The 25,901-nt window shown below is 42.9% G+C and overlaps 1 protein-coding gene across 1 annotated transcript in view; it reads left to right on the top strand.

The window, feature by feature from the left end:
* LOC122812280 (venom factor-like) overlaps window positions 1-25,901 on the top strand; it is a 2,973,268-nt gene that overhangs the window by 289,915 nt on the left and 2,657,452 nt on the right. Inside the window, exon 5 of the mRNA XM_044084681.1 lies at window positions 10,161-10,249. Within this exon, the coding sequence (XP_043940616.1) occupies window positions 10,161-10,249 (89 nt within the window). The remainder of the gene's footprint in view (window positions 1-10,160; window positions 10,250-25,901) is intronic.

Below are 25,901 nucleotides of genomic sequence, written 5' to 3'. Positions count from 1 at the left end.
ACCAAACAACTTCAGCTTACTCCAGATGATTCAAATTTGATACCTTGTAGGCACCAATTTCATGAAGTTCTGCAGAAGGTACAGAAGGAGGAAAGAAAACCTCCTGCTAGAAAATTATATATTGGTATGTGGAAGGTATTTTCCAGTTGGAGCCTAGCCAATAACCAGGGATCCATCAGAGATTGTGTACCACTGGTGCTTAAATATTTGTGAGAGTTAATATCTTCTGGCCTCTGTTATGCTTCTATAAAGGTACAGCTCATGGCCATTTCAGTGTGTTTGCCCATGGATCCCCATTTCCTTCTCTGTTTTTTGACAGACAGCCTCTAAAAGGAGTTTTATACCTAAGACCTTCCTGTAGACAGGTCTGTCCTCCTTGGGATCTCAGTTTTGTTCTAGAAAAACTGTGTCACCGTCTGAACCTGTCTGCCTGATTGACATAAGATTCATTACCTGGAAAACTGCACTTATGATTGCACTGACATCTGAAAGAAGAATATCTGAGTTGCAAGCTGTCATGGTGGGCAAACTCTATATAGCCAGGTTCACTCTGCCCACAAACTCCTCTTTTATGCCAAATGTTGTTTCAGAGTACAAGTTGAATCAAGGCTTCAATACCCCTGTTTTCTGTCAAGAACCAAAGAACAAGTAAGACATGATTCTACACACACTGGATCTGCATAGGCAATTCAGGTACTATCTTGACAGAACTAAGTCCTTTTGGAAAGCTAACCATCTATTTGTTTCCTATTCTGGGATAAAGAAAGGTCAAACTGTGTCTAAACAGACTAATTCCAAGTGGATGTCCTCTGATACTGTTGTTTGTTACTCTCACAATGGAAAATCCATTCCAGGCATGTAAAGGCCCATTCTACAAGAGCTTAGCTTCTACAATGTCATACCAGAAGGGACTGGACTCTAGAAGCAATCTAGAGACAGCAACTTGTTTCTCCATCTATACATTTATAAAGCAATACAAGCTGGAATCCTCTTTCAGGTACAGGGCTGTTTTTGCTATGACCACTTTCCAGGGGAACCTATCCTTTCTGCTTCCAGGCTGGTTAAACTAAGGTAGTCTGCCTTTAGGCTACTACACCAGTAAGAATGATGAACATAGAACATTTGTATAGGTTTCGCTACATATAGTAGATGCTCAAATTCTTCAATGCTGCTGTAGCAGCACCCACCTGCCATCCCCATTCTTGTGTGTAGTTATTGTAAGATATAATGTTGTTTTTGTTATTTCTGTCTTAGTTTGTCATAGGTTCATAGGTATGTACAAGGCTGTCTGCCCTTGTGGGCAATTTTAAGCCTAGCCAGTTTCTCTTTTTGTGCTCAAATTAACTTAACCCATTTGGATATAAATTGGCCTTACCCATCCACTGGTTGATAATTGTATATTACACTTAATGAGAATAACTGGGATCATACCACAGATCATATGAGGGGACCTGTCATGCATGTGATAAAAGATTTAGGAGCTGCCTCTGTCCATTAGTACTACATGGGGTCCAGTCCTGGGGAAATGTTCTGTTTCCCACCCATAGATCTAAGTTGCACTTGACTATGGACAGGGATGAACTTTGTTTTATGCAGATGAGGTGTCAGTTCCAGGGCAGTGGTATCCTCTGTGAGATATACCTGTCCCTGAAATCATTGTGTTGATGTTGGAGATGTTGTCAGAACAATTTCCCCATTTTTTGTTGATGGGCAAGAAAGTCCTGAATATTTCTGTTAACTCTGGTTGGTGTTATAACTTCCTCCAAAAAGGGCTCAGCCTATACGTGGCCAGAGTGATTGTGTGGGAAGAATGAAAGCTTTGGGAGATTGGCCAGTTTCTGTATCCTTGGCAGGATACACCCAATACCCTATTGCAGCAATAAATAATTTGAACATCTGCTGTTATAGGTAAGTACAACTTACACAACTGTACTTTTTTGTTAAGGCTCATAGAGTTGAGCAGTAGTACCATAATGTTATTTTGATGTTGTTTTATTTGGAAACTTTAGAAGACTGACAATTTATTGAAACATTTTCTCATATTTATCAGTTAATGGCCATTTAACTTTCATTTAAATAAATTGCTAGCATTAAAATATTGAGTATGTCAAATATAGTATAATACTATCTTTCCTATGCTGGAAGCCGCGGTGGTGCACCTCACAGCAAGAGGTTCTCCGGTTCGATTTTCAGCTGGAGCGCCTTCTGTGTGGAGTCTGCATGTTCTCCCCATGGTGGAGTGGCGTTCCAAAGACATGTGTGAATGGGCATGCTTTCGTTGAATGTTAGGTGTTGGGCTGGCACCGTGGCACTGTAAAAATCGACTGCCAATCATTAGCGGACCGGAGTTCTGCTGTGGTGACCCCTAATCGGGAAAAGCCAAGAGAAGAACAAACTATCTTTTCTATGTTTGTTGTTAGGTTTGAAAGAAAACAATCACCTTCTAGTATTCTCCGGTGCTAGGTAGTACACAAATAATGTTATGTCTAATGTGTATCTAATAACATAAATATACATAGCACAGGCCCCACAGATGATATATTTTGTTATTCCAGGAATTCAAAGCCTCTGTTAAGGGAAAAAAAAAACAGTCAAAGACATTTGAATATAATTTGTAAAAGGTCTTGCTTAAAATAGTTCCATGGTGAAAAATACACTTGGTTTCAGCCAAAATAAATAACATTCAAGATTTATCAGGTGAGAGTGTAGAAGAATTTAACCTAGCTTACTATAAATTATCATAGAAGGTTTGCTTGCCATAGGATGTATATTTTTCAATCCACCTATTCACGGTAATAAATATATATACTAATACAGTTTTCAGTTACTTATGCCTGCTATGATTTGCTGGTTCTAGTCCTGCTCACTGAGTCAAAAATCATTAAGTTTATTCAAATCATTGGCAGTATACTGGTCAAAATTTATTATAAATGTGAGAAAGTTACACAACTTAGTGCCTTGTACTCACTCCACATCTGTTTCACAAACCCACAAAAAAACAGTGTCAACAAGAACTTGGTCCCAAATGGATTTTTTGAGTGCTTTCATCCAACAATTAGCTCAACAATAAAAAAACAAAACCAACTGCTATACAAGAAGGAGCCAGGGATCTGCACACCATATTCAAAAATCCGTAAAAATATCCAAACCAAGTAAGTAATTTCTCCAAGGGGGGAGGGAAGTAGCAGACTCTATCTTGGAATGCTTTTATACATCTACTGAATTCCTTAGGTTCACCTCTAACTTTTCCATGGAGAAAATTGCTTATTTGGACGTTGATCTGTCTAAGGATAACTCTAGGGGTTGCTATATGGCCAGCATCCATCGCAAACCTACTTTTTCAAACTCATATTTGCACTTTGTAAGCAACCACCCCTTTCATCAGAAGAGGTCGATAGTCAAGGGCCAACTGGTCCGGGCGGCCAGGATGGTGACACGGGACAGTGATTTTTTTAAAGGAATGTGAGTTTATCAGAGACCTCTTTTTGAAAAGGGGTTATCCTGGCCATCTTATTTCAGACCTCTGTAATGAGGTAAGTCGTAAGAGGGCGAATGGGGTATATCTCCCCATTTTGGGCCAGTCTATTTCAGATCAAGCTGTGTTGGTTGATGATACTCGGATTAGATCTACTCATGCCTGCAGCTTCATCACTACTTACAGTTTGGATGCGGGGAGTATCGCTAATATTATAATGAAGAATTGGTGTTTACTGACACCAGACAATCAAGGCCCTTCAGCTTTAGGGTTAAATCCTCAAGTCATTTACAAGAGAGGTTCCAACTTAAAAGACATCCTTGAAAGGAAACCTAGATCTACTCAGGCACATTCAGGCATGTTCAAATGCAACATGTGCAGATACTGCCAATATGTGAAAGCAGGAACTTATTTTGCGATCAGAGAGAGAAAGTATAAAATCCAGGGGAGGTTCAACTGTGCCAGCACACATGTGGTTTACCTGGCCCAGTGTTCTTCATGTCCGGCTTTCTATATAGGGATAACTGACCGGAAACTGCATGAGTGCCTATATGAACATCTATATGCCATCAAGAAAGAAAAAATGGCTAATGCACTTGCTAAACATATTAGCGAGTGCCCAGGGCATGGGTTTAGCTTCACAGTGATTGATCAGATTGTGCATGACAACGGGGGGGGGGGGCTGTTTCCCATTTGTTGGAACTCAGAGAATTGCTTTGGCAATTGAGGTTGGAAGCATACCATTTTCCAGGCTTGAACAACATGTTGTCAATTTCTTGTGTTTTGAAATTGAAAAGTTTGATAAGGTAGTTTTGCTATTTCATACGTTAATGTGCAAAATTATGATACATGTTTTTCAGTAGCCTTTGTTTTTAAAAATTTTTTTTGTACATGTATTGCTCCATCATGAGTCCAATTTATTAACCATGAAGTGAGTTATTTATTTTATTGTATTTTAATACATATTTCTGGTTCCTTTTTCCAAGTCAAGCCTGTTGGCCTATGACTTGTTTTTTTAATCTTATATTTATATATATGTTTTTAAATAGTCTTACACCTTTTTGTATGTTCTTTTTAATATATTGACAATTTGGTATTCCAACCACAGGTGGCAGTGTGACAAAAGTTGGGAGTTATATTGTAGTATTTAAACAGGATGTGTTGAATGTGTTTATTTCCTGTTCTGAGGAAGTTGGTGAGGAGTCACCGACGAAAAGCTAAACAGAAACTTTGTGGCTTAATAAACATTGAGTACAAGTTTACTTACTTGGTTTGGACATTTTTATGGATTTTCATCCAACAATTAAACAGACTTCATCAGAATAATATATAACTCTCTAAATAATATTACTGTAACATCAGTAACAGTAGGTCACACATTTAATACCACAGTGTATACTCACAGCCATCATAGGAAATAAATAATGTGTTATACCTTAGAATCCATCTTCTTAATACACTAACTATAGAAATAGAATTATTTACTTATTTATTTGTTTACTAGAACATGCTGGTGGGATAGGTTTGTTTCACAGAGAATACCACTTCTGTGGAACCATCTTACACTCCACACAAAGCAAAATACTTCTCTTATTCTTATTCAAATGTAATTTGGAAGAATGGATGTGTAACCACAAATACACCTCTGGTTAAGCACTCCTGTCCCTCACAAACAGAAGGAGTATATAAATGTTCAAACAGATCCTTGTTCAACCTATTTCTGGGTTATTTACATACAAAATTTAAGGGCTGAAAAGTATCATGAGAATGTAAGACTAGGGCTTCTTAAGGTCCTCAAGGATGAACAGCCTAGTAAACACCTATGAACTTTAGGAAAGAAAACACACTGGACTTCAGCTTAATCTGTCAAAACAGTTCATGATACTTCTGTGTTTTTTCCCAGTTGTCACCCTTAAAATTTTCCAGTACAAAACAGAAAATTTCTTAAAGTGGTGCAAATTAAGGAATGTTTGTAAAGAGCATTGATTTTGTAACCCTTCAGAATGGTGTAATTGTTGTTCATTTATACATCGTTGAAGATGTCTCTCAGTCTTCATGACACAGAAGGCATCATATCAAGCACAAATTGCAACCTAAACAACTCTGTAGGTAATGTGATGAAAATTACCTATGCAGAGGATCATCGTTGGATAATTTTGCAACTATAACATAAAGAAAATCATGCACAAAATGGCACTGTTTACAGGCACTGCATTTTTACATTTTCAGTGTCCATCCAGCCATACTACTGGTAGAACACTATCTGCCTTTGGCAAAAACTGTCTTGACAGAATTCCTGATTTTTTTAATAAATCTAAGTTGAGGATCTAACTTGTTAAATTCTCACTTAAAAGTAATCAGTTTCCTGTTTTAGAGATGATCTGCCTGATCAACCTGCTGTCATTAGAGCAATTAAAACCATGGACCAACAAAAGCTGTTATCATGTCTGGATGCAAATGTACAATTTATACATTTACAAGAAATAGGTTAGTGTAAAATAGTGGCAGCTCTGCTGTCTCCGTTGCATTAAAATTCATTGAATGCCTTGCCAATCATATATTCATGGGTAATCCCTGTTAAATAGCATCTGCTGTAAACAAAGTGCCTTTTGTGTGAATACTTCGTCATCAGAGGTGATCCTGGAAAGTGTATCCATCTGACCATTGATTAAATTCCTCTTTTACCAATGTGGTTGACAACTTTTAAAATGTAAATAACAACTGGAAAAGGATGATTTAGAAAATAATTTTGATTTAAAGTGATTTGTCAAAAAATTCTGAAAAATAGTGACATCTGAGTAATTAATTCTAGTTTTGGATGACTGATATGTAAATGATATAAAATCATTAGTTTGTTCTAAAAAAGTAAGTAACTTAATCAGGGCCTCCTGGGAACCAGACCATAAAGTAAAAAGATCGTCCAGGTATTCTAAATATTGTTTTAAGCAGCTTATGAAATGTGACTTGAAAATATACTCATATTCCCTAAATGCCAACACTAAGTTTGTAACAATGGGGGCACAAGCTGCTCCCATTGCCATTAATTTGCTTGAAAAAATGCCATCAGATGTAAAAACTGATTAAAAATTAATTCCGTAAATTCACAATTTATGTCATGTCTGTTATGTCAAGTGCACCATAAAACTAAGTCTATTCTAAACCAGTTAAGGCCTGTGTCATGGGAAATAACCATAACCAGGTTTTCAGTATCAGTAACCATTCATGCAACCTTGTTAAAACCAAACATTTCTGATACAGTCTGAAAAAGTACCAAGAGTCATTGAGAATACAAGAAAACATATCAAAGATACAGTTGACCTTAGTGTCAACATAGCTGGTGTGTAGTTCAGTTTTTCGTCCACCTGTGGATATAATGGGCCCAAAGGGTGGACCCACCATGTTCTTGTGTTCCTTAGGTATTCCAAATAAACAGTTAAACTTGGTTTTGGCTTCTCTACAATTGGCTGAGGTGAAATCCTTGAGCTTCATTTTCCCGCAGGAAAAAAAAAACAATGAAAGTCAGAACGCTGAACTCTGTTTTCCATAGGAGATCATCACTGGTGCAATTTCTATGTGTGCACTGGCAATGATTCACTTGCTTTTGGGAGATTTCTCCCTTCTAACTTCAGGGGCATGGAAGACCTGCAGAAAAAAAAAATTAAAGTTAAAAATGTTTCTTTTCTGTGCTTTTCAGGCATTATTTACAGTATTTTGAATCATCAGTTGTGTAGAAGTCGGCAATTCATAGTAGAACCATTGGTTTCATAACATTTAAACAATCAAACAAACCTTAAAAATGATGCGATGAAGTATAAGTCAGACAGATAGGGGATATATATTCCTATAAAATTATATTTTGTTTCTTCCTAGTTTTTATATGAGATCAGATCATGAACTCTCAAAAATAAATAGAACATACCAATTTTTTCATGAACATTTCATTATACAACAAACTGGACAAGTCAGATCTGTCCAAAACACACCTGCAGAAACTGCAGACAACAGTAAGAACAAAGCATTTTTGTAGGGTAAAAAGACTGTATCACCACATGTGAGGGGTTTTGCCCCCTTTTTACATATGTCAACTTCATGATTGCACAACATCAGGGAAAAGAGAAACACACTACAGGAATGAAAAAAAATGTACGGTCATCCTTTTCACTACCTCATTAATACAAAAACATTCTGGAACTAGTTAATTTGAGAAATTAGGATCAGGGTGACTGCATGCCATTTGTTGAATGGTAGATCTCTTGTACTAATGCATGCGCACACATTTTAAATACTATATTTGGAATGTCATATGTTAGACTAAAGTCATACAGTACCTGCCTCAGATTCTTGTCACTCAGATGAAAGTGACATAGCTGAAATACAAACCACTGAAATGGTTCAAAATTGTCACCTCAGTCAAAGTATTAAGAGAATTGCATCGACTTAACAATGGAATTACTTTCAGTAATGTCACTATGTAAAGTGCTTCATGGGCTCCCTACTGAAAAGCCAAGACTCAGACTGCAGAGTCTTGAAAGAAACAACAGCAGAAATGCATGAGAAGAGTGAATATCACACATTGCTCTTGTCTTTTAAACTTGTATTTTGTAGGGAGGCAACTCACTCTGTACTCTTATTGTAAGGAGGAAGCCCCCCACACCCTGAAAACTATATAGTTACCAACCATATTTCAGAGAAAAGGAAACAAATTCCAAGAACTATCAATCTCAGGTTTGGTATATGTAAACCTGGATTTTCAGTCACTTACTCTCCACATTTCAGTACATCAGCCTAAGTTCTGCCATTTAAATGGTTACGTGCATTCATGGGTTGGAGTAATAACAGTGCAAGTAAATCTCCTCCTTAGAAAATTGTAGCAAACCACTTGCTAAAAATCTAACAAGCAGCTTGCTACAGCTAAATGCCACACATGAAGCGCTGAAGTGCTTCAGCCCTGACTGCAAATGCAGTATCAGTATTCATTTCTGAATGCTTCTGCACTACTGTTTGACTGGCACCTGTCAGTCGTACATCCTGCCATCTTCTGGCCAGGACATGCGCCTCCTTTACCCCATCCTAGCTGTACACATGTAGAATCCCATTCCTTTATATGTATTTATTTTATAGTTTTGTACTTTGATGTCAGATATATATAGTTTCATTTTAACCTGTAAAATTTGCTTTGCATAGTTGTTTGGAATGTGGGTTAACTTCGTGTCAGTATGAACATAAATAAGCAGCATAATAACAACATCATCCACTGAAAGACACTTTTTATGTAATGCTCTCCCCATGCTGATAGCATAGGATGTATTTCTAAGCATTAGCAACTGCTGTATCTCTGATCAGAATACCAACAGTTCCTTTTCAGCAAGTACACCTTTTGAAGTATTCATTTGTGTTAGTTGGACTCTTAACTCATTGCCTGCCAGTAAATTCTCTTATCATTCTGATTTTAACCCATCGGAGGCCTGTACTGAATACTTTACTAAGATCTGCCTTTAGTGTGTCTACTGCCTGTTATTTTTGAAAACCTTTTAACACTGTTTAAACCACTGCAGTGTATCTTCTTCACACCTTCTGTAGTTATAGGCAGGCAAATAAGACCAGAAAAAGTTGATTAATGCCCGTCATCTCAGATCAGGTGCAGGATAATATCCCCCTCCTCCAAAAGAAGTACATCGCTGTCCATCTCAGTTCGGGTACAGGAGCCTATTCCTCTGCCTCCTCCACTTCACCCACACAGAGGAAGTGCATCAATGCCCATCACTTCTGTCCAGGTAAAGGAATATATCCCCATCTGTCATAGAACAAAATGCATCAGCGCACACCACCTTAATCCAGCTGCAAGAGTGAATTTCTCTCCAGCACAATACATCAAGTAACCAGACAAGAAGGAGAAAGGAGAGAGTGCATCCATCTGCCCCTTTCTGAACCACAGTTCAGATGGATTTCTGTATCAGTCACAAACTTTGCAGTCAAAGGCTGTGGTCCAAATTTTGGGGTACAGCATTAAAGAAGAACATGTCTTGATAAGGGCTTAAACCAACACTCTCTGGATAGAAAATGAAGTGCCTCTATGGTGTAGGGCTGTCATATAGCTTTTTTTCCCTGGGAATAATTAGGCTACATACTTAAATACAGATGAAATTTATTGGGGGGGGGGTGAAGCCAGACCTGTGACCCCTGGGTCGAGAATATGCATCTCCCTAGAAACAGGGTGGAATGATGAGAGGGCAGATTGTGTTACACTACACCTTCATATCTGCCTGAGTGACAACCTATTTAGTTTGACCCTCCCCTTTACACAGCAGATGTTTTCTGCTGTCTGGGAAACAAATGGGCTCCACAGCCTTTTAGTGGTGATGGTGGTGGTGGTGGTGGTGGTGCAGTGATGGCTAAAGAGCAACAAGGCAAAAAGCACATAAAAGCTGACAGGAAAGTTGCTAAATGTCTAGCAATTTATAAGCTTCATAAATGCAATGTTTCCTGTTCATTATTTAACACCTTATCCTGCAGAAATTGTATAATTTAACAAACTCTTACAGGATATACTAAAATCCAGTGGCAGCTACCTGGCAGGAAACCTATTTAGCTATACTAGACAGGAAACAGGAAGACATTGGTTTAAGAACTTCCACTGCTGTAGAAAATTATGACTGCTCATACATATTTTTAAACTTTTTTCCAGAACCCTGCCAATATTACTGTGCAGAGTGACACCATCTTCATATCTAGTCGGATTGAACAAAGAGAATACAAGTTATCTGATCTTGTCAGGTAAGAGTTTATTTCTTAAGGTTTGAAAATGGATGGACTTATAATTCATATGTAGAATTGTTAAACTTTTGTTCACTTCTTGTTTACTTTTGCCCACAAGACAAGACCATTAAATGTCAATTTCAAGATTCTGTGTTGTTCTCCCACCATCTTGATGATTGGGTTATCTGTCTGCCCTTTCGGTAGGCCCAAGCCAGCAACTCTCACACATATGCTTCTCCAGCACTTGAACTCTCTCATCTCCAATAGTACCTTGTGGCTCCTCCTTTTCCTCAGATTTCACTTTCAATTCTTCACACCAGACGTGACCCTCCAGCGCTCCTTCCTCAACTAAATAGAGAAGACTTTTATTACTGTTATTGCCTGTAATCTACTTTTTTTTACTGGATCTTGCTGTTTTCTCCCATCTCCCTTTCTAGAAGCAACCTAAGTCTGTCATCTGAGAGGAATCTGTTTGGCCTCTGGTCCATGGTTGCACTTTCTTCTGTCTTTAACCAGGTTCAACCTTTCTTACAGCTTCATTTTTTATCCTCATCCATGGCCTTCCTAAGTCTAAAAACAAGCAAACAAATAGACAAACATCAGCATTTCTCCTTCCTATCTTTATCTTTCATTTGTTGCAGCTGCTCATTTGATGCTGACTTTTTAGTTACAAAATAGAAAAGGCTCCAGGATTAAAAAAAATGACAAAAGTACAGGCATAACATCCTGTCACATGACCCACTCCAATAATGTATCATTTGCCTAGGTCCCAACCATTTAGATGCTTGTTGTGACATTTGGTCCCAGTTCTTCAATAGATTAGTGAAACAAATGAATATTAAAAGGCCTTTCTCCCACTACAGTCGCAGACAAAGCCAGTGCATCTTCACCACAGCTGCACAAACAAGCTGAAAAGCAGAGTTCTAAGATCCCAAACAAGAAACTCTTAAAGAGGAAAAGAAAAAGAAAAAGTAAGGATAATGAGAAGAGGAAGAGATGTTCTGGCTATGTTCCATCATCTTCTCCTGCACCAAAAATGTTCAGGCCATCAACTTTACCTGCTTGTCTATCTCTGACCCTTTCTGATTCAATCTTACCATCTCATTTGGTATTAACCATTCATGAAACTGAGAATATTGTCATTCTTGACAGATATGCTAAATAATACACCCCAACGCCAAATCCTCTCATGATTTGTGAGCACAAGACTGTTCTGTAGACTAAATTAGGTCTTCTAGGCCCATCAGAAGTGTAAGAGAGTTTTATTTGGAACAAATGATGAGAACTTTCATGAAGGCACAGATATATATGGGAGTCACTACACCCCCCCCCCTCTAATGGCAGACAGGGATGGTCCTCACAACTCTCCTTATGTGTACTCCTTCCTGGGCTCCCACTTTGAAGGTGGTGGTTTAGGAGCTGAAGTTCTCCCTGGTCATCCCTCTGACAGCTCCAACAATACCAGTTGCATCAACTCCAACAGTTTATCTAACCCATCCAGCTCTAAAATCCTTGCAGCTAGATGAAGCCCAGCATTAAACATGTAATGCCAAGGTCTCAGAACCCTCTTCAGTGCCAACTCACTCAGGTCCATTTAATCATCACATGGATAACTGCTGCAGTAGCTTTAGCTATTTGTGTTATATCTTGCTAACGATATAACAACTGGCTAGATTTCAAAGCTTTCAGAACTTCTTCCACTCACCAAACCATTAGTCAACTCAAGCTGAGCTGACTAAAAAATCAGGTTTGGGCACCAAGGCCTTCAGAGCTTTCCTGGCACCTGAGAGTGCTTCTCTTGTGGGCTTTTGAGGATTAAGTCAGTTAACACTGCTGCAGTGCTGGTCATATAAGTTCCTGTTAGCAAAAAAATCTTCTACTTTACTTTTTCTGTGAACAAAAAAAATCATTTTAAAGCTAGGAAAAGGTGATGACCTGCTATGTGACTTTTAAATGGAAGAGTAATTTTCTTATTGTTGTGGTACAAAATTGTTAAAACTCATTTCAAACTGCTTTTTCTGTGGTAAAAGTTATTTGTTTGTTTGTCATTTGTTAACCGGGTTGGTCCAACTGAGCCAAGGGCCCATTTTCATTGGAGACCCGAGGAGAAAAGCACAAAAACAAATAGGAAGTTACAAATACAGTAGAAAAGTGTATCAACATTACATGAAGTCAAAGACAGTTACATAAAAGTTTGGGTAAAGTTTCATGCATAAATTCATATAGTTCTACAAATAAAATATCAAGCTTGAAATATAACATACCACTCAAGTAATATTTAATCATTACATAAAAGTATGGGTAAAGTTACATGCATACATTCCAGTAGTTGTACAAAAAAAATCAAGTTTGAAATACAACATACCACTCGATTTATTATTTACATATATACAAGAAGTATTTGGTGACTTCTCATCATGCTTAGCTTCTATAGAAAATGATTAATTAGATAAGATAGTAAGTTAGTGGAAAAGAAGTGGAAAGAAAAAGGGGTGTGGAGAATAAGGTGGGGTCATAACAAGGGCAGGGACTCATATCAGCCAGGTAGTTTTTCAGTTCTTTTTTGAAACTAAGAGTGTTTCATTTGCCAGATATTTGGAGGAGTTTGTTCCAGGCTTGGAAAGTGCATTTGTAAAGTAGTTTACCTGTGTTCTTATTTGGTTTATATACTTCAAGAAGGAGTTGATCAGAGCTACGGAGCGAATGAAAAAGCGTGTAGAAGGATACCAGTGAGGAGAGTGCAGGACAGGAAGCGGGTTTATTAAGTAATGAGTGCATGAACTGGAGCTGGGATAAGAGCATTAGCTGAAGAAATTCAAGCCCTTGTAGTTTAAAGCATGGCAGTAGTGGGATTTGTATGGTTGGTTAATGGCAAACCTAGCAATTTTATTATATGTTTGTACAAGTTTGTTTCATAAGGAAGATTGTAGGTATGTAAAGATAGGAGAGGCATAGAGGAGACAGGGAAGGAGAAAAGCTTGTGCCAGAAAAGATTTGGATTCAAGAGTCAGGATTTTTTTTATTTTTATATAGTAGTCCCAATTTTTGATGTGTCTTTTTAATACAGTGTTGAATATGTAAGTCAAATTTTAGTTGGTCATTAATTATGGTTCCAAGGAGTTTGGTGTGTGGTTCAGGTTTTATGATAGTGTTATCACTAGAAGTATTGGTGAAGGTAGATTTATGATGGGAGAGGGATTTAGGAATTAAAAGAAGGAGTTTATTTTTTTAGGGTTTAGGATAAGTTAGGTATCAGTTAGCCATTTCTCAATAGTGAGGAATGAACTTTGAGTAACAGAGTGATTGTCAGTGATGTTGTTTTACATTTGGTTCAGACGTGTTTAAAGTGCTTGTTACTGTGACTTTATGGGAAAACAGTTTTTACAATTTGCTTGTTTTACTGACTACTGCTGCCAGGCATTCCCAGGAATCAGTCATCTTTTTCTTCTTAACCATGGAAAAGTCTACCAGTTCCTTGGTTCTTCCTTCTTCTATACACAAAAAGAGGAAAATAGCCATAGGATGCTGCTAAAGTGACCCAGCTGCAGATAGGCGAATCTGTTGAGGACATTACTAGTTCCTGAAACCATTCATCTTTTTCCTTGGCTCCTTCTGGTGTAGTCCTTACAGCCACCATGGATGGAGGTTAGACATACCATCTGCAGCTGTTGGAATGACCTTAGCAAGCAAGGGAGAGTCACTCTTCAGACTCCTGGGAGAAAGGGCAGGTAATGCCACTTGGCCTAGGCAGAATTCTATGCTTATCCTTAAGGAGGTTTTTCCTGACAAATGTGGGTCTGTTTCTTCAAAACCCCTGTCAAAAAAAAAAAAAACACTTAGACTTATTTGTTCTCCTGCCTCAGTCATTTTAGACAGGAATGATTTACTGGGCTTAGCTCAGGGTTAGTTCAGGGTACTAACCATTCAAGTCTAGCTGTTTCTGGTAAAAGAAAAGAAATTCTTAATTTTCTGAAGAAGTTCAAGTTTTTGAACCACAAAATGAAAGTGAAGGGACAGATTCTGTTTTGTCTCCTTAGATTTCTGATTTGGATTCAAGTCAGTAATGGATGATTGGTAAAGCTTTGGATACTCCCTTTGAAGGATTATTTATCTCTGAATCTATGTCTAGAATGAATCAGTTGTCTCAGTCGTAAAATAATGATATTCCACAGTCACTGAAAACTTATTATGATGTATTACAGCTGAAATTTCAAGAACCTACTCCAGTTCCCCCTGTTCTTTTAGCATTGGAGGATGTTTTTGTGAAAGCCTGTAACTTGCCTTACAACCAACCAGACGCTCCCATGAAAGCAGTTAGAATGTATAACTCAATATTTAAGTTTTTATATGCCCATCCCAGATCAGACCCAGCAGTTGTTGCTTTAGTAAACCCAACTGCTGCTAAACATATGATCTGAAGTAGGAAGTTCATTTGTCAGCAACCTGTGGGTCTTGGATCCGATATCGGATCCGAGCCAGCAACTTGTTTCAAGCTAATGGATCCGAGCTCCTAGCTCCTCCCTTCACCCATAATCCCCTGCTAACCCTCCATGACCTCAGATCTAGATTGCCGCACTTGTGGATGGCTGGATCCCCTTGAGCTCGTCAGCTAAGTGGAATTTTACTGCATTTTACTGCATTTTTCCTGTCAACATTTTTCTTTTTTAGTTAAATTAAACAAGAAAAAGTGTGTAAGTGTTAGGTTCCCTTATTATTTTTTACTTTAATTAGTCCCCCCTCCCTTCGCTGGTCATTAGTGTGTGCGTGTGTGTTGTGTTTCTTTTTGGGGCCTGTGTGTGTTTGTAGTTGTTTTTTCTTTAAAAAATGGCTGAGGCCCAAAAAGCCATATTTTCTAAATGTACCGAGTGTGGCCATAAGCTCTCCATGGCTGATGGCCACACTCAGTGCGTTCGGTGCCTTGGGGTTGAACACCTTACCTCAGGCTGTACCATCTGTGCAGCGTTCAACCCCGGGGCACTGAAAGAGCGGAGGTCGAAGCTGGTCCTTGCGGGACTTTTACCCCCGGACTCGGCTTCGGCCTCCGCTGCCTCTGCTGCTCCCGTGGCTCCACCACAGCCTGTGGTTGCTGCCACTCCTGCCCCCTGCCTCCGTCCGGGACTCAAACTCCCGCTAAAGTGTCGGCGGACAGGGAGGCCAGGAGGGAGAAACGGAGGGAGAAGCACCACAAGTGGCGGGCCGAGACCTCCATTTCGGCCCCGCCAGCTAAGCGGGCTTCTCCCTCCACTGCTTCTCCCTCCACTGCTTCTAGGTCTCCTCCTCCTCAGCTCCGATCCCCTTGTTTCTCCCTGGGACCCGAGGAGGAGGAGAAGACCCGATCTCCGTCGAGGTCATCGAGGCGGCATTCCAGGGCTGCCTCGGTGGCCTCTTCGAGATCTACTTTTAGTATATCCGATGCAGACTTGGACAGGATGATGCGAAGATTCATCCAGGCCCAGCTGCAGATGGGAGTGCTCTTGCCTCCCCCCCCCTCCGGGGGGGAGCTCGACACCCTTTTTCCATCCTATTGCTCCTTCTCCGACCCGCTATCCGGGTTCGGAGCGTTCGGAGCCGAGCAGCGTTGGAGCCGGGGGTGGGTCGGCGCCGACAGTACTTGATACTTCGGACCAGACCCTGCCCTCGAGCCTGTCGGATCCGACCTCTCAGAGCCGTGGTCCGAGCTTCGGATCCGGGGGATTCAGTGTGCCTTCGGCTCCATCCAGGTCGGAGCCCACTGGTCCCTCGGATCTGATGGTCTCGGCGCTGGCTCCGCTCCCTTCATCGGATCCGAGTGGGAGCTGACTTTCGGATCCAATAGAGAGTGGCTCTCCCTCGGCCTTCGATGTTGTGGAGAGGGCTCTGTTGAGAGCATCCGGACCCCCGGTCCTTGCATAGGCTCCTCCCTGCACTCCCTCTCTGCTGGGCCAGGCTTCCATCACCCGGCCAAAGGAACAGCCTGCTTCGATGTCACAGATGGTTCCATTGGAACAAGATGTTGCTGGCGAGGCCTCCTCGGACAGCCCCCCCGAGGAAGTTCCTCGCAAGCATAAGTGCAAAAGGAGGCACGTGGACTCCCCTGAGTCCTTAACCGAGGACAAGGGCTTGGAGGAAGGGGAAGGCTCCCCAAGATTGCCCCCCTGAGGATGTCTCCTTTGGAGACATCATGGAGATGCTGAGGATCAGAGGTGGGTGGTCCGCCCCCAAGTCTTCCTCTGACGAGTCCATGTTTCTGTAGGCATTTGAGGCAGACCCGTCTACCTCTTGGGTGTCCCCTCCGGCCGACCCCCTGGTGGACCTCATTACCACCAGGGCGTGGAAGGATCCGGACACCATGGAGCCAATACCGAAACGCCCGGATAGAATTCTTAGCCCCCCCTCAGACCGATCACATTGGAGTAAGGGGCCCCCCCATAGATGCCATGTTGACGGCGGCAGCCATGAAGAGGGAATTGGCTCAGGAGAGCCCCTCAGTCCATCCACCGAGCAAAGAGTCCCGTTTGATGGACCGCTTAGGGAAGCGAGTTTTTAGTTCAGCGACCTTCTCGGTAAGGTCTCTGAACTATATGGCACATGTCACCAGGATGCAGCGGTATCTTATCAAAGAATACGCTGCATCCCCCCCTGAGTCCATGTCGGAGGATGACAAACAATTGTACACCACCCGAATGGCCACTCTGAGATCAATTTCAAACACCTCTATGCGGCTATTGTCCCACGCTACAGAGGGAGCCGCTAGGGCTAGCGGAGCAGGCCTAGTCATGAGACGTCAGGCCTGGCTCCGTCATTGCGATTTTGCGGAGCCCTTTAAAGTGTCCTTCACGAACGCCCCTTTTGATGGTTCTGCCCTGTTTGGCAAAACAGTACGCGAGACACTTGTCCAGAGCGAGAAGGATGGGAAGACGTTGTCTGCCGTCAGAGTCCACTTCTCTGCTCCCCAGCGGTCCTTTTCGAGGAACCAAAAGGGTCAGAGGAAGATGTGGTTCCAAAAATCACAACATTCCCAACCCGCTCCGGATAACCAGTCCTACCGTGGCAGAGGTGGACAGGGAGGACGCTGCCCCAGGGGCAGAGGGGCTCCGAGAAACTTTGGGTCCAGAGAACCTTTCTCTGAGCGGCCCACGCAGCAGCCCTGAGGGGTTGCCCGGCTGCTCCACTCTGGAGGCAGTCGGGGGGCGCTTCTCGGAACACCTAGCGGCATGGGAGTCCATCACGACAGACCGCTGGGTGCTTCGCATTATATCCAGTGGGTACAAAATACCATTGCTCCATGTCCCCAAATCCAAGAACCTCCCCGATGTACCACCCGATCAGAGGGAGGCCGCAGCTGCAGAAATTCAGCAGCTGCTAAGAAAAAGAGCCATCCAGCCCGTCCCCCAAGACCAGCTCGGATTAGGGTTCTACTCCAGGTTCTTTTTGGTGCCAAAAAAGACGGGGGACTTGAGACCGATCCTACACCTTTCCCGCTTGAACCTGTCAGTAACCAAGGAAAAATTCCGAATGGTCACTCTTCAATCTGTTCTCCCCCTTTTAAGGGAGAACAATTGGATGTGCTCCATAGACCTCAAGGATGCGTACTACCACATTTTAATGGACGAACGATCCAGGAGGTTCCTTCGCTTCCAGCTGGGGGCCAGTCACTACCAGTTCAGGGTCCTTCCCTTTGGCCTCACCACAGCCCCCAGGGTGTTCACCAAGGTATTAGCAGTGATTGCGGCCCACCTGAGACTCCAGGGAATACAGGTCTTTCCGTACCTGGACGACTGGCTCCTGACCACACCAATAAGGCATCTACTCTGCTCAGCCAGAGACTTCTTTCTCCGTCTAGCCCCACAGTTAGGCATTACGATCAACGTCGACAAATCTCTTCTGGCTCCAACGCAGGTCATAGAATTTATAGGTGCCAGAATAGACACCAGAGAGTTGCGAGCCTTCCTAACTTCCGAGAGAATCCAGAACTTACAACTCCATGTGCGGGCTATCCTCCAATCAGATACTTCACCAGCGGAATTGGTCCTGAGGGCACTAGGCTCCATGGCGGCAGCGATTACGCTCCTTCCATGCGCCCGTTTGAACATGCGGGTACTGCAATGGACTCTTCTAGTGCAATGCTCTTTTCTATCTCTTCCTCTCCACCATCCCATTGCTATCAGCAAGGCTTGCAGGAGGGTGCTACTATGGTGGCTCCAAGCCTTGAACTTCTATACGGGCTGTCCCTTCTGCACCTCTCCCCCTCTCGCCACGGTGACCACGGACGCTTCCCGCCTCGGGTGGGGGGGGCATTATTCAGGCAGGACAGTCCAAGGCACATGGAACGATACAGAGACCTCCCTGCATATCAACGTTCTGGAGATGAGAGTGGTGCTGTTTGCGTTGCAAGCACTTCAGGACCTCCTCCCCACAGGAACGATTGCAATTCAGTCGGACAACATGTCGGTGGTCTGGTACATCAACAAACAGGGGGGAACCAGATCTTACCCTCTATGCCGCGAAGCCATGAGAGTGTGGGAATGGGCGATCTCCTCCAACCGCTTTCTGATTGCAACGCACATTCCGGGGAGGACCAACATCCTAGCGGACAAGCTCAGTCGCACCCTCCTTACCCCGTACGAGTGGTCTCTCAATCCACTAGTAGCGAAGCAGATATTCGCAACATGGGGGCAACCCTGCTGCGATCTTTTTGTGTCTCCATCAAACACCAAATGCGGCAATTTTTTCGCTCTAATCCCCCCTCCAGGGGAAACTCCAAGAGACGCTCTGGTGCATGCTTGGCCACCCGGTCTACTCTATGCCTATCCTCCTCTACCACTAATGCTACAACTCTTACAGAAAGCCTCACGGCTGGGGAGCAGGATGATCCTCATTGCCCCATTCTGGCCTCGGCAAATTTGGTTCCCTTACCTGTGGTCTCACCTTGTGAATCACCCTTGGATTCTAGATCCCACTCCGGATCTCATCTCCCATCCGTTGAACTTACCGATCCCAAACCTGGACAATCTGAAACTGACAGCTTGGTTGCTCCAGTTCCACTCCTAGTTAGGACTCCCGGTATTTCTTCACCAGTCAAAGCCATCTTCGTGGCAACGCATAATCCCTCCACCAGGAAAGTGTATCGCAGTAAATGGAAACGTTTTTCCATCTGGGCAGAGCATCATGATCTAGATCCCTTTACGGCTCCTCTTCCATCCATATTAGACTTCCTAACTGAACTCTTTCAGGAAGGCGCTAGTTGTTCAACTGTCAAAGTGCAATTGGCAGCCATATCATATTACCATGTGGGACATGATACAGGGCCTTTGATGTCGGCCAAGTTGTGTAAAACCTTTCTCAAAGGCACCTTTTTACTTAGACCCCCTGTAAAGGAAGCCGTGCCCCCATGAGATCTTATATTAGTTCTTCAAGCCTTGACTGCTCCACCATTTGAACCCGCTGCTTCAGTAGATCTCAAATTCTTGTCATGGAAAACAGCATTCCTTGTAGCCATCACTTCAGCAAAAAGAGTGTCGGAGCTTCAAGCTCTCTCTGTGAAGCCTCCTTACCTGATCTTTCACCCAGATAGAGTGTACCATAGACAATCCGACCGGCTGTTTGTTTCCTTTGCCAAATTTAACTTGGGGAAAGCTATCTCAAAAGTATCTTTATCTCGCTGGATTTCTCAATGTATCCTATTGGCGTATCAAGCCTCGGGTAGACCAGTACCCAAAGGAGTTTGTGCTCATTCCACCCACTCCATTTCTACCTCTGCGGCCTTCAAGTCTAGAGTTCCGTTGGATGATATTTGTTCTGCAGCCACTTGGGCTTCATCGCATACCTTTATTAACCACTACAAACTAGACGTGCTTTCTAGAGGGAGAGCATCCTTTGGCTCTGCGGTGCTTCGTAATATCCTTCCATGATGGCCACCCAAGGTGCAGGTAGCTGGGGACTCTGTCCCACAGGTTGCTGACAAATGAACTTCCTACTTCAGATTAAGAAGTTATGTACTCACCATAACGTTCCATCTGAGTAGGTAGTTTCATTTGTCTGCAACCATCCCCCCCTTCCCCCTGGCCTTCTTCGGATCTACTGGTAGTTGGATATCCTTTTGTTGGATATATATTGAGGGGCAAACTCGATCTGAGGTCATGGAGGGTTAGCAGGGGATTATGGGTGAAGGGAGGAGCTAGGAGCTCGGATCCATTAGCTTGAAACAAGTTGCCGGCTCGGATCCGATATCGGATCCAAGACCCACAGGTTGCAGACAAATGAAACTACCTACTCAGATGGAACGTTATGGTGAGTACATAACTTCTTACTAAACACCAGTCCCTCTCTTTTTGACAATGATGGGAAAGCCTTTGATAGATTTAGGAAAATGTATATTCTTCTACAACACTTTTTTTTAGAATTCTCAACAGTCAAGCTCATATGTTGAAGTTTATTTTTGCTCTCTTTGAGAACATCAGGAATATTATGGCATCTTTTCCACTTTTGAAAAAAAAACCTCTGCTATGTGTAATTTGATTGCTTCTCTGTCTGAAGTGGCTACTCACTGAAACGAGTTTACGATTCAGCTCATGCCATTTCTAAGACTGCTGCCATTGTAACTGTTATGATGAGGTTTGCTTGATTGCATTCCCAAAATCTCCCAGAAGATGTAAAAAAGTTAAATTTTGAATTCTCCTTTTGACAGATAATTAGGTTTTGGGCTATCTGCTGCAGAGGTTTTTTACAAGTGTGATGAGATAACTTAGCTGATTTAATCGATTTCTCAGATTTTCCAGCCTACTTTCTCCAATTTTGCCAAGGTGGTGAATGCTACCCCTACATGGTAGTGCTTCTTTTAAAAGATGCAGCAAGCTGCTGGCAAGCAAACATTTAAAAACCAATAGCAGGGATCAGTAGCATAACTAGGGCTGGGTGAATGGGGTAATCACCCAGGTCACTGTGTTGTCCAAGGTGCAACTTGCTGATAAAAAAGTGTTTTATTTTTAAGGGAAACGGCAACACATATGTCCTAAACAGATGTCCCTACGTGCTTACATCATTTTGCTTTGGCATTACCCCCCTCAAAAAAACTGTGATTGTCTGTTCAGATAGAGGGGGTGGTGTAGTGGGGCATGAAAGACAATGTATTGAGCTGTATCATTGGTGCCAACAGCCAGTTGATGGATGTTATGTTTTCCCAATTGAAATTGCTGGTTGCAGGTCCATTTGGTGTATGGGGAGACAGACTAGGAAAGAAAAAATAAGTTTCTGAAGTAAGTATGGTTACACTAGTTCATTTTTGGTGCTTGTGCATACTTAAACAGACAACTGAAGGGGTCACTGGGGGGGGGGTTCATTCTGGTGCTTGTGCTTACATGGGCAAACTGCTGAAGGGATCGTTGGGTACAAATGATTCATTTTGCTGAAGTTTGAGTGCAAGTGCTTTTGCATACATTAGCAAAGTGCTCCACTGGTTGTTGGAGGAAATGTTTCAATCTGAAGTTGTTAATCTTCTTCCTATTCATCACTGATGGGTTCGGTTCCGAGCTCACGTACACCAAAAACTCTCGAACTAAGCTGCTACCCACAATGCCCTTCGCCCAGTTACCTATATCTCGTTTGCCGTGCAGCCATATAGCAGCGTTTCGCCGAGCTCTCCAGCTAAGTATTGTATTTTGTCAAAATTGACTGTATTTTGTAAGTTTTTCCTTATAAAACCTTTTTATATCTTGTTACCTTCATCCAGCTCTACCCATGGGTATCCTCCTCTTACCATTGTTGGTAAATGCTTTTCTTTACCCTCGTGGCATTCTTAATACCATTTCTGGTATTTTCTCTCTTCTCTTCACTCTAAACTTTCAGTTTCTTGAAGCGATACTGGATATGTCAGAAAGGAAAGGGACTTTGAGTTTTAAGCATCGCACTTCCTGCAATGGTAAACTCACCAATAGTGATTTGCATGATGATTGTGTCTATTGTCTAGGGGCTTCTCACTTATCTGTGAAGCCTCCCTGTCAGATTTGTGTCAGTTTCAGTCAGCAGACGCTGAATGAAAGAAAAAATAAACTTATTCTGAAAGGCCTGCTTTCTGTACCTTTTTCTGAGGCTCTTTCTGCATTGGAGGTCTCAACCCCTCCATCAAAGGACAAAAAATGTCCTCATTCTGACCCCTCTTCACCGGTTGGTGAGAAGGCAAGCCTCATAAGCATAAGGCCCAAAAGTCCTCCACGAAGCACAAGATTGCTTCCTCGACTCCGACCACCTTGGCTTCAAGTTCAGCTCCAGTGGTCTCTACAGTTATTTCTATAACTTCCACGTTGGTGCCACCCTCGGCACTGACTGTTACGGTTCCAAGTGTGATTTTGGCTCCAACCTTATTGCCCGCTATTACTTCGGCACCAACATCGCCCATCTCTATTCCGAAGTCTGTACGAACTACTTCCTCGGAGCCAATAATGACCTCCACTCCAGCTATTCCCTCAGCTCCGAGTCCTTTCTCGGCACCGATAATCCCCCTTTTGCCTGTCTTGAAACTGGAATCATCGGTGATGACTTTTCTTACAACACAGACCCAGTACACCCCATCTGTGGATCCGTTTTCAGGACAAGTCTTTAGCCCTTTTTTGGCCCAACCTGACTCCCCCTCAGGAGTGTCGGTAAGGTCCACCAGGAGTCTATCAGAATTGGATGTGGTGCGCCTGTTTGATCAGTTGTTGACAGCCAGAGGAATTACAAATTTTTCTAAAACTCATCCCACTCCGGGTTTTGGGTCCAGTGCCCCCGTGACTCCCACTTATTCTCCTCCCTTTGACCCTTCTGTTCGGAGGCCCATAGCTCCGACATCTTCAGGGGGGAATCCTTTCCTCGTCGCTGACAGTGTCCTTCTCTGAGGCTCCAAGGTCCCTTTGGGGTTCGGTTCCTTCAGAACCACACTTTCCTCAAGCTCAAGCTTCGGGGGTGGAACCTCCGGCTCCAGGTACGGTTCCAGGGTTTTTATCAGTTCTGTCTTCGGATCCAGGGGTGATACCCACCCCAATTTTCCTTGAGGCTCCATCCATGGGAGCGAGCTGCATGGAGCGGGGTGTGACCCCGGTTCTGAGATTGTCTTCCTCAGTTCTGGGCTCCCATTCCTCTTTGGGCAGGCCTGCCTTCCAGGTCATGGAGAGGGTGCTTGCTTTGGGAAGCGCTCCTCCTACGTCGGACCTTCCCCCTGCTCCTTCTGAGCTGCAGCTATCACAGGCCACCTCCCCAAGACACAGAGAGCGCTGGGTAACCTCCCTTCTGAGTCTTCTTCAGACGCTCCCACTAAAGAACCCCCTCGGAAGCGGGTGTGTAAGAGGAAACACATGGACTCCTCAGAGGAATCCCTCACTGAGGATATGGATTACAGTGATGGGGAAGGATCCCCACAGTAACCCCCTGATAATGTCTCCTTTAGAGACATCCTGGAAATCTTGAGGCAGATGGGTGACTGGAAGCCCTCCAACCCTTCCTTGGAGGAGTCCATATTCCTGCAGGCCTTCCGCTCTCGGCCCTCTACTTCTTGGGTGACCCCACCTGCCGATGAGCTAGTCCAGCTCATTATGCAGTGAGCATGGAAGAACCCTGATACCATTGAGGCCATTCCCCGGAGACCAGAAAATATACTTTCCCCACCAGATGAACACCCCCATTGGTCTACAGGCTTACCAGTAGACGCTATAGTGGTGGCGGCCGCCACAAAAAAGGACCTTGCAGAAGAAAGTCTTACTGTCCGTCCTCCCAACAGAGATGCCTGGGCAGTGAACAGATTAGAGAAGCGAGTCTTTGCCTCAGCGACCTTTGTTGTTAGGTCTCTGAATTATTTGGCACATTTTATGAGGCTCCAAAGGGACCTCATCTCTGAACTCTCTGGTACCCTCACAGGTCAAGTTTCTGATGGGGCACGCAATAAAGTTGCTTCTCAGCTTGCTACCCTAGAGTCGATCTCCAACTCGTCCATGAAATTGCTGTCCAACGCAACCAAAGGGGCAGCTAGAGCTGCGGATGCAGGTCTAGTTATGAGACGCCATGCCTGGATGCATATTTGTTACCTCGCGGACTCCTTCAAGTCTTCCTTCTTGAACGCCCCTATCGAACCATCTGCTTTGCTCGGTTCTAAAGTGAAGGACACAAATAGTTATTTTACTTGATATTTAGGACTATTACTAGGTTTTTATAAAATGTGTGTTATAGTTAAAATTAGGCAAATTTTATCTCAAATGCTGTATTGATGACAAGCATGAAAATTAAATATATATATATATATATATATATATATATATATATATATATATATATATATATATATATATATCATGGTTAGTTTTGTGCAGTAACAAAAGAATCAATTACATGTATGAATGTTCGTGTGTGTGTGCGCGAGCGTGCATGCTTATGTATGTTCATCTGCACTTTTGAGTCATTTTTAAGCCTAGTCATATTTCCCATTCCAAAGGTAAGAATCAAACCCTGTACCTTGTGCATCTGTTATAAACCAAGTATGACTCATACTGTCAGAAGCAATTTAATCCAAGGAACTATTTTTTTCCAGTCATTTTTTTATTTCTTCTGTTTACTTGCTTACACTTTACATTTATCTTTGTTATGCATGGAGGTTATTTTACATTCATTCATAGGTTCATAGGTTCATAGGTTCATACTAGGCTATCTGCCCAAGGGCATTTATAAGCCTAGCCCAGAGTTTTGTGGCTTTCGCCACCCCTTTAGTTGAAGGATACTATGCCCATTATTTTGCTGTGCCTCTGTCAAGCAGTGACACTGAGATAATCCCCTGGGGTATATCTGCGATCTCCCATCCATTGGTCAAGCTTTCTCTTGAACAAAGCCAGTGAGGTGCTCTGCCTCACATGTACCGGGATTTTGTTCCACAGCATAGGGAGTCTTTGGGTGATGAATCTGTCCCTCCAACACGTCCTATTAATAACGGTGTCAAGGTTTAAGTCTCCCGCCCTTGTAGTTCTGAGGGATCTAGATTTTTTGAGGTGAAGCATGTTCATCAATTCCGGGTTGGACATGGCCTTGTATGTCAGGCACAGGTCACCTCTGAGCAGGCGGTGGCGACTGAATAGAGCTGGAGTTCCTTCAGCCGGGCAGCATAAGACATATTTTTGAGACCCTTTATCCTTTTGGTGAGGAACTTTTGGGGCCTTTCCAGTTGCTGCAGGTGTCGTGTCAGATACATTCCGAATGGGGCATTGTACTCAATCATTGGTCTGATGAGTGATGAGTACAGGGGGATGATGACATCCCTTGATCTAGATGTGAATCCCTTCATGATCAGGTGGGCATTGTAGAAGGTCTTCCTGACTACTTTGGCAACGTGAGTGTCAAACGAAAGGTTACTGTCAACCTGGGTCCCCAGATCCCTGATAACCTCTTCTGTGCTTAGTGGATTGCCGCCTATATGGTAGCTAGGGGTAACCTTGTTTTTCCCGAAGGGTATGACTATGCATTTTTTGGCGTTTAACTTCAGGCCATGGCTCTGGCACCAGTTATCCATTTCTATAAGACCCTTCTGAAGGATATCTGTGTCAGATGTGTTCTCGACAATGGCGCCCAGTTTGCAGTCATCTGCAAATTTTGACAGCCATAACCCTCCTGTGTTTGCTTGTACTTCCGAAAAGTAGATGCCAAACAAGAGTGGGCCCAGGACTGAGCCCTGTGGGAC

The sequence above is a fragment of the Protopterus annectens genome, chromosome 9.part0 (assembly GCF_019279795.1).
Source record: "Protopterus annectens isolate FY-2018-M chromosome 9.part0, PAN1.0, whole genome shotgun sequence".
In the NCBI taxonomy this organism is placed as follows: Eukaryota; Metazoa; Chordata; order Ceratodontiformes; family Protopteridae; genus Protopterus; species Protopterus annectens.
This window is presented reverse-complemented; position numbering and strand designations above follow the sequence as displayed.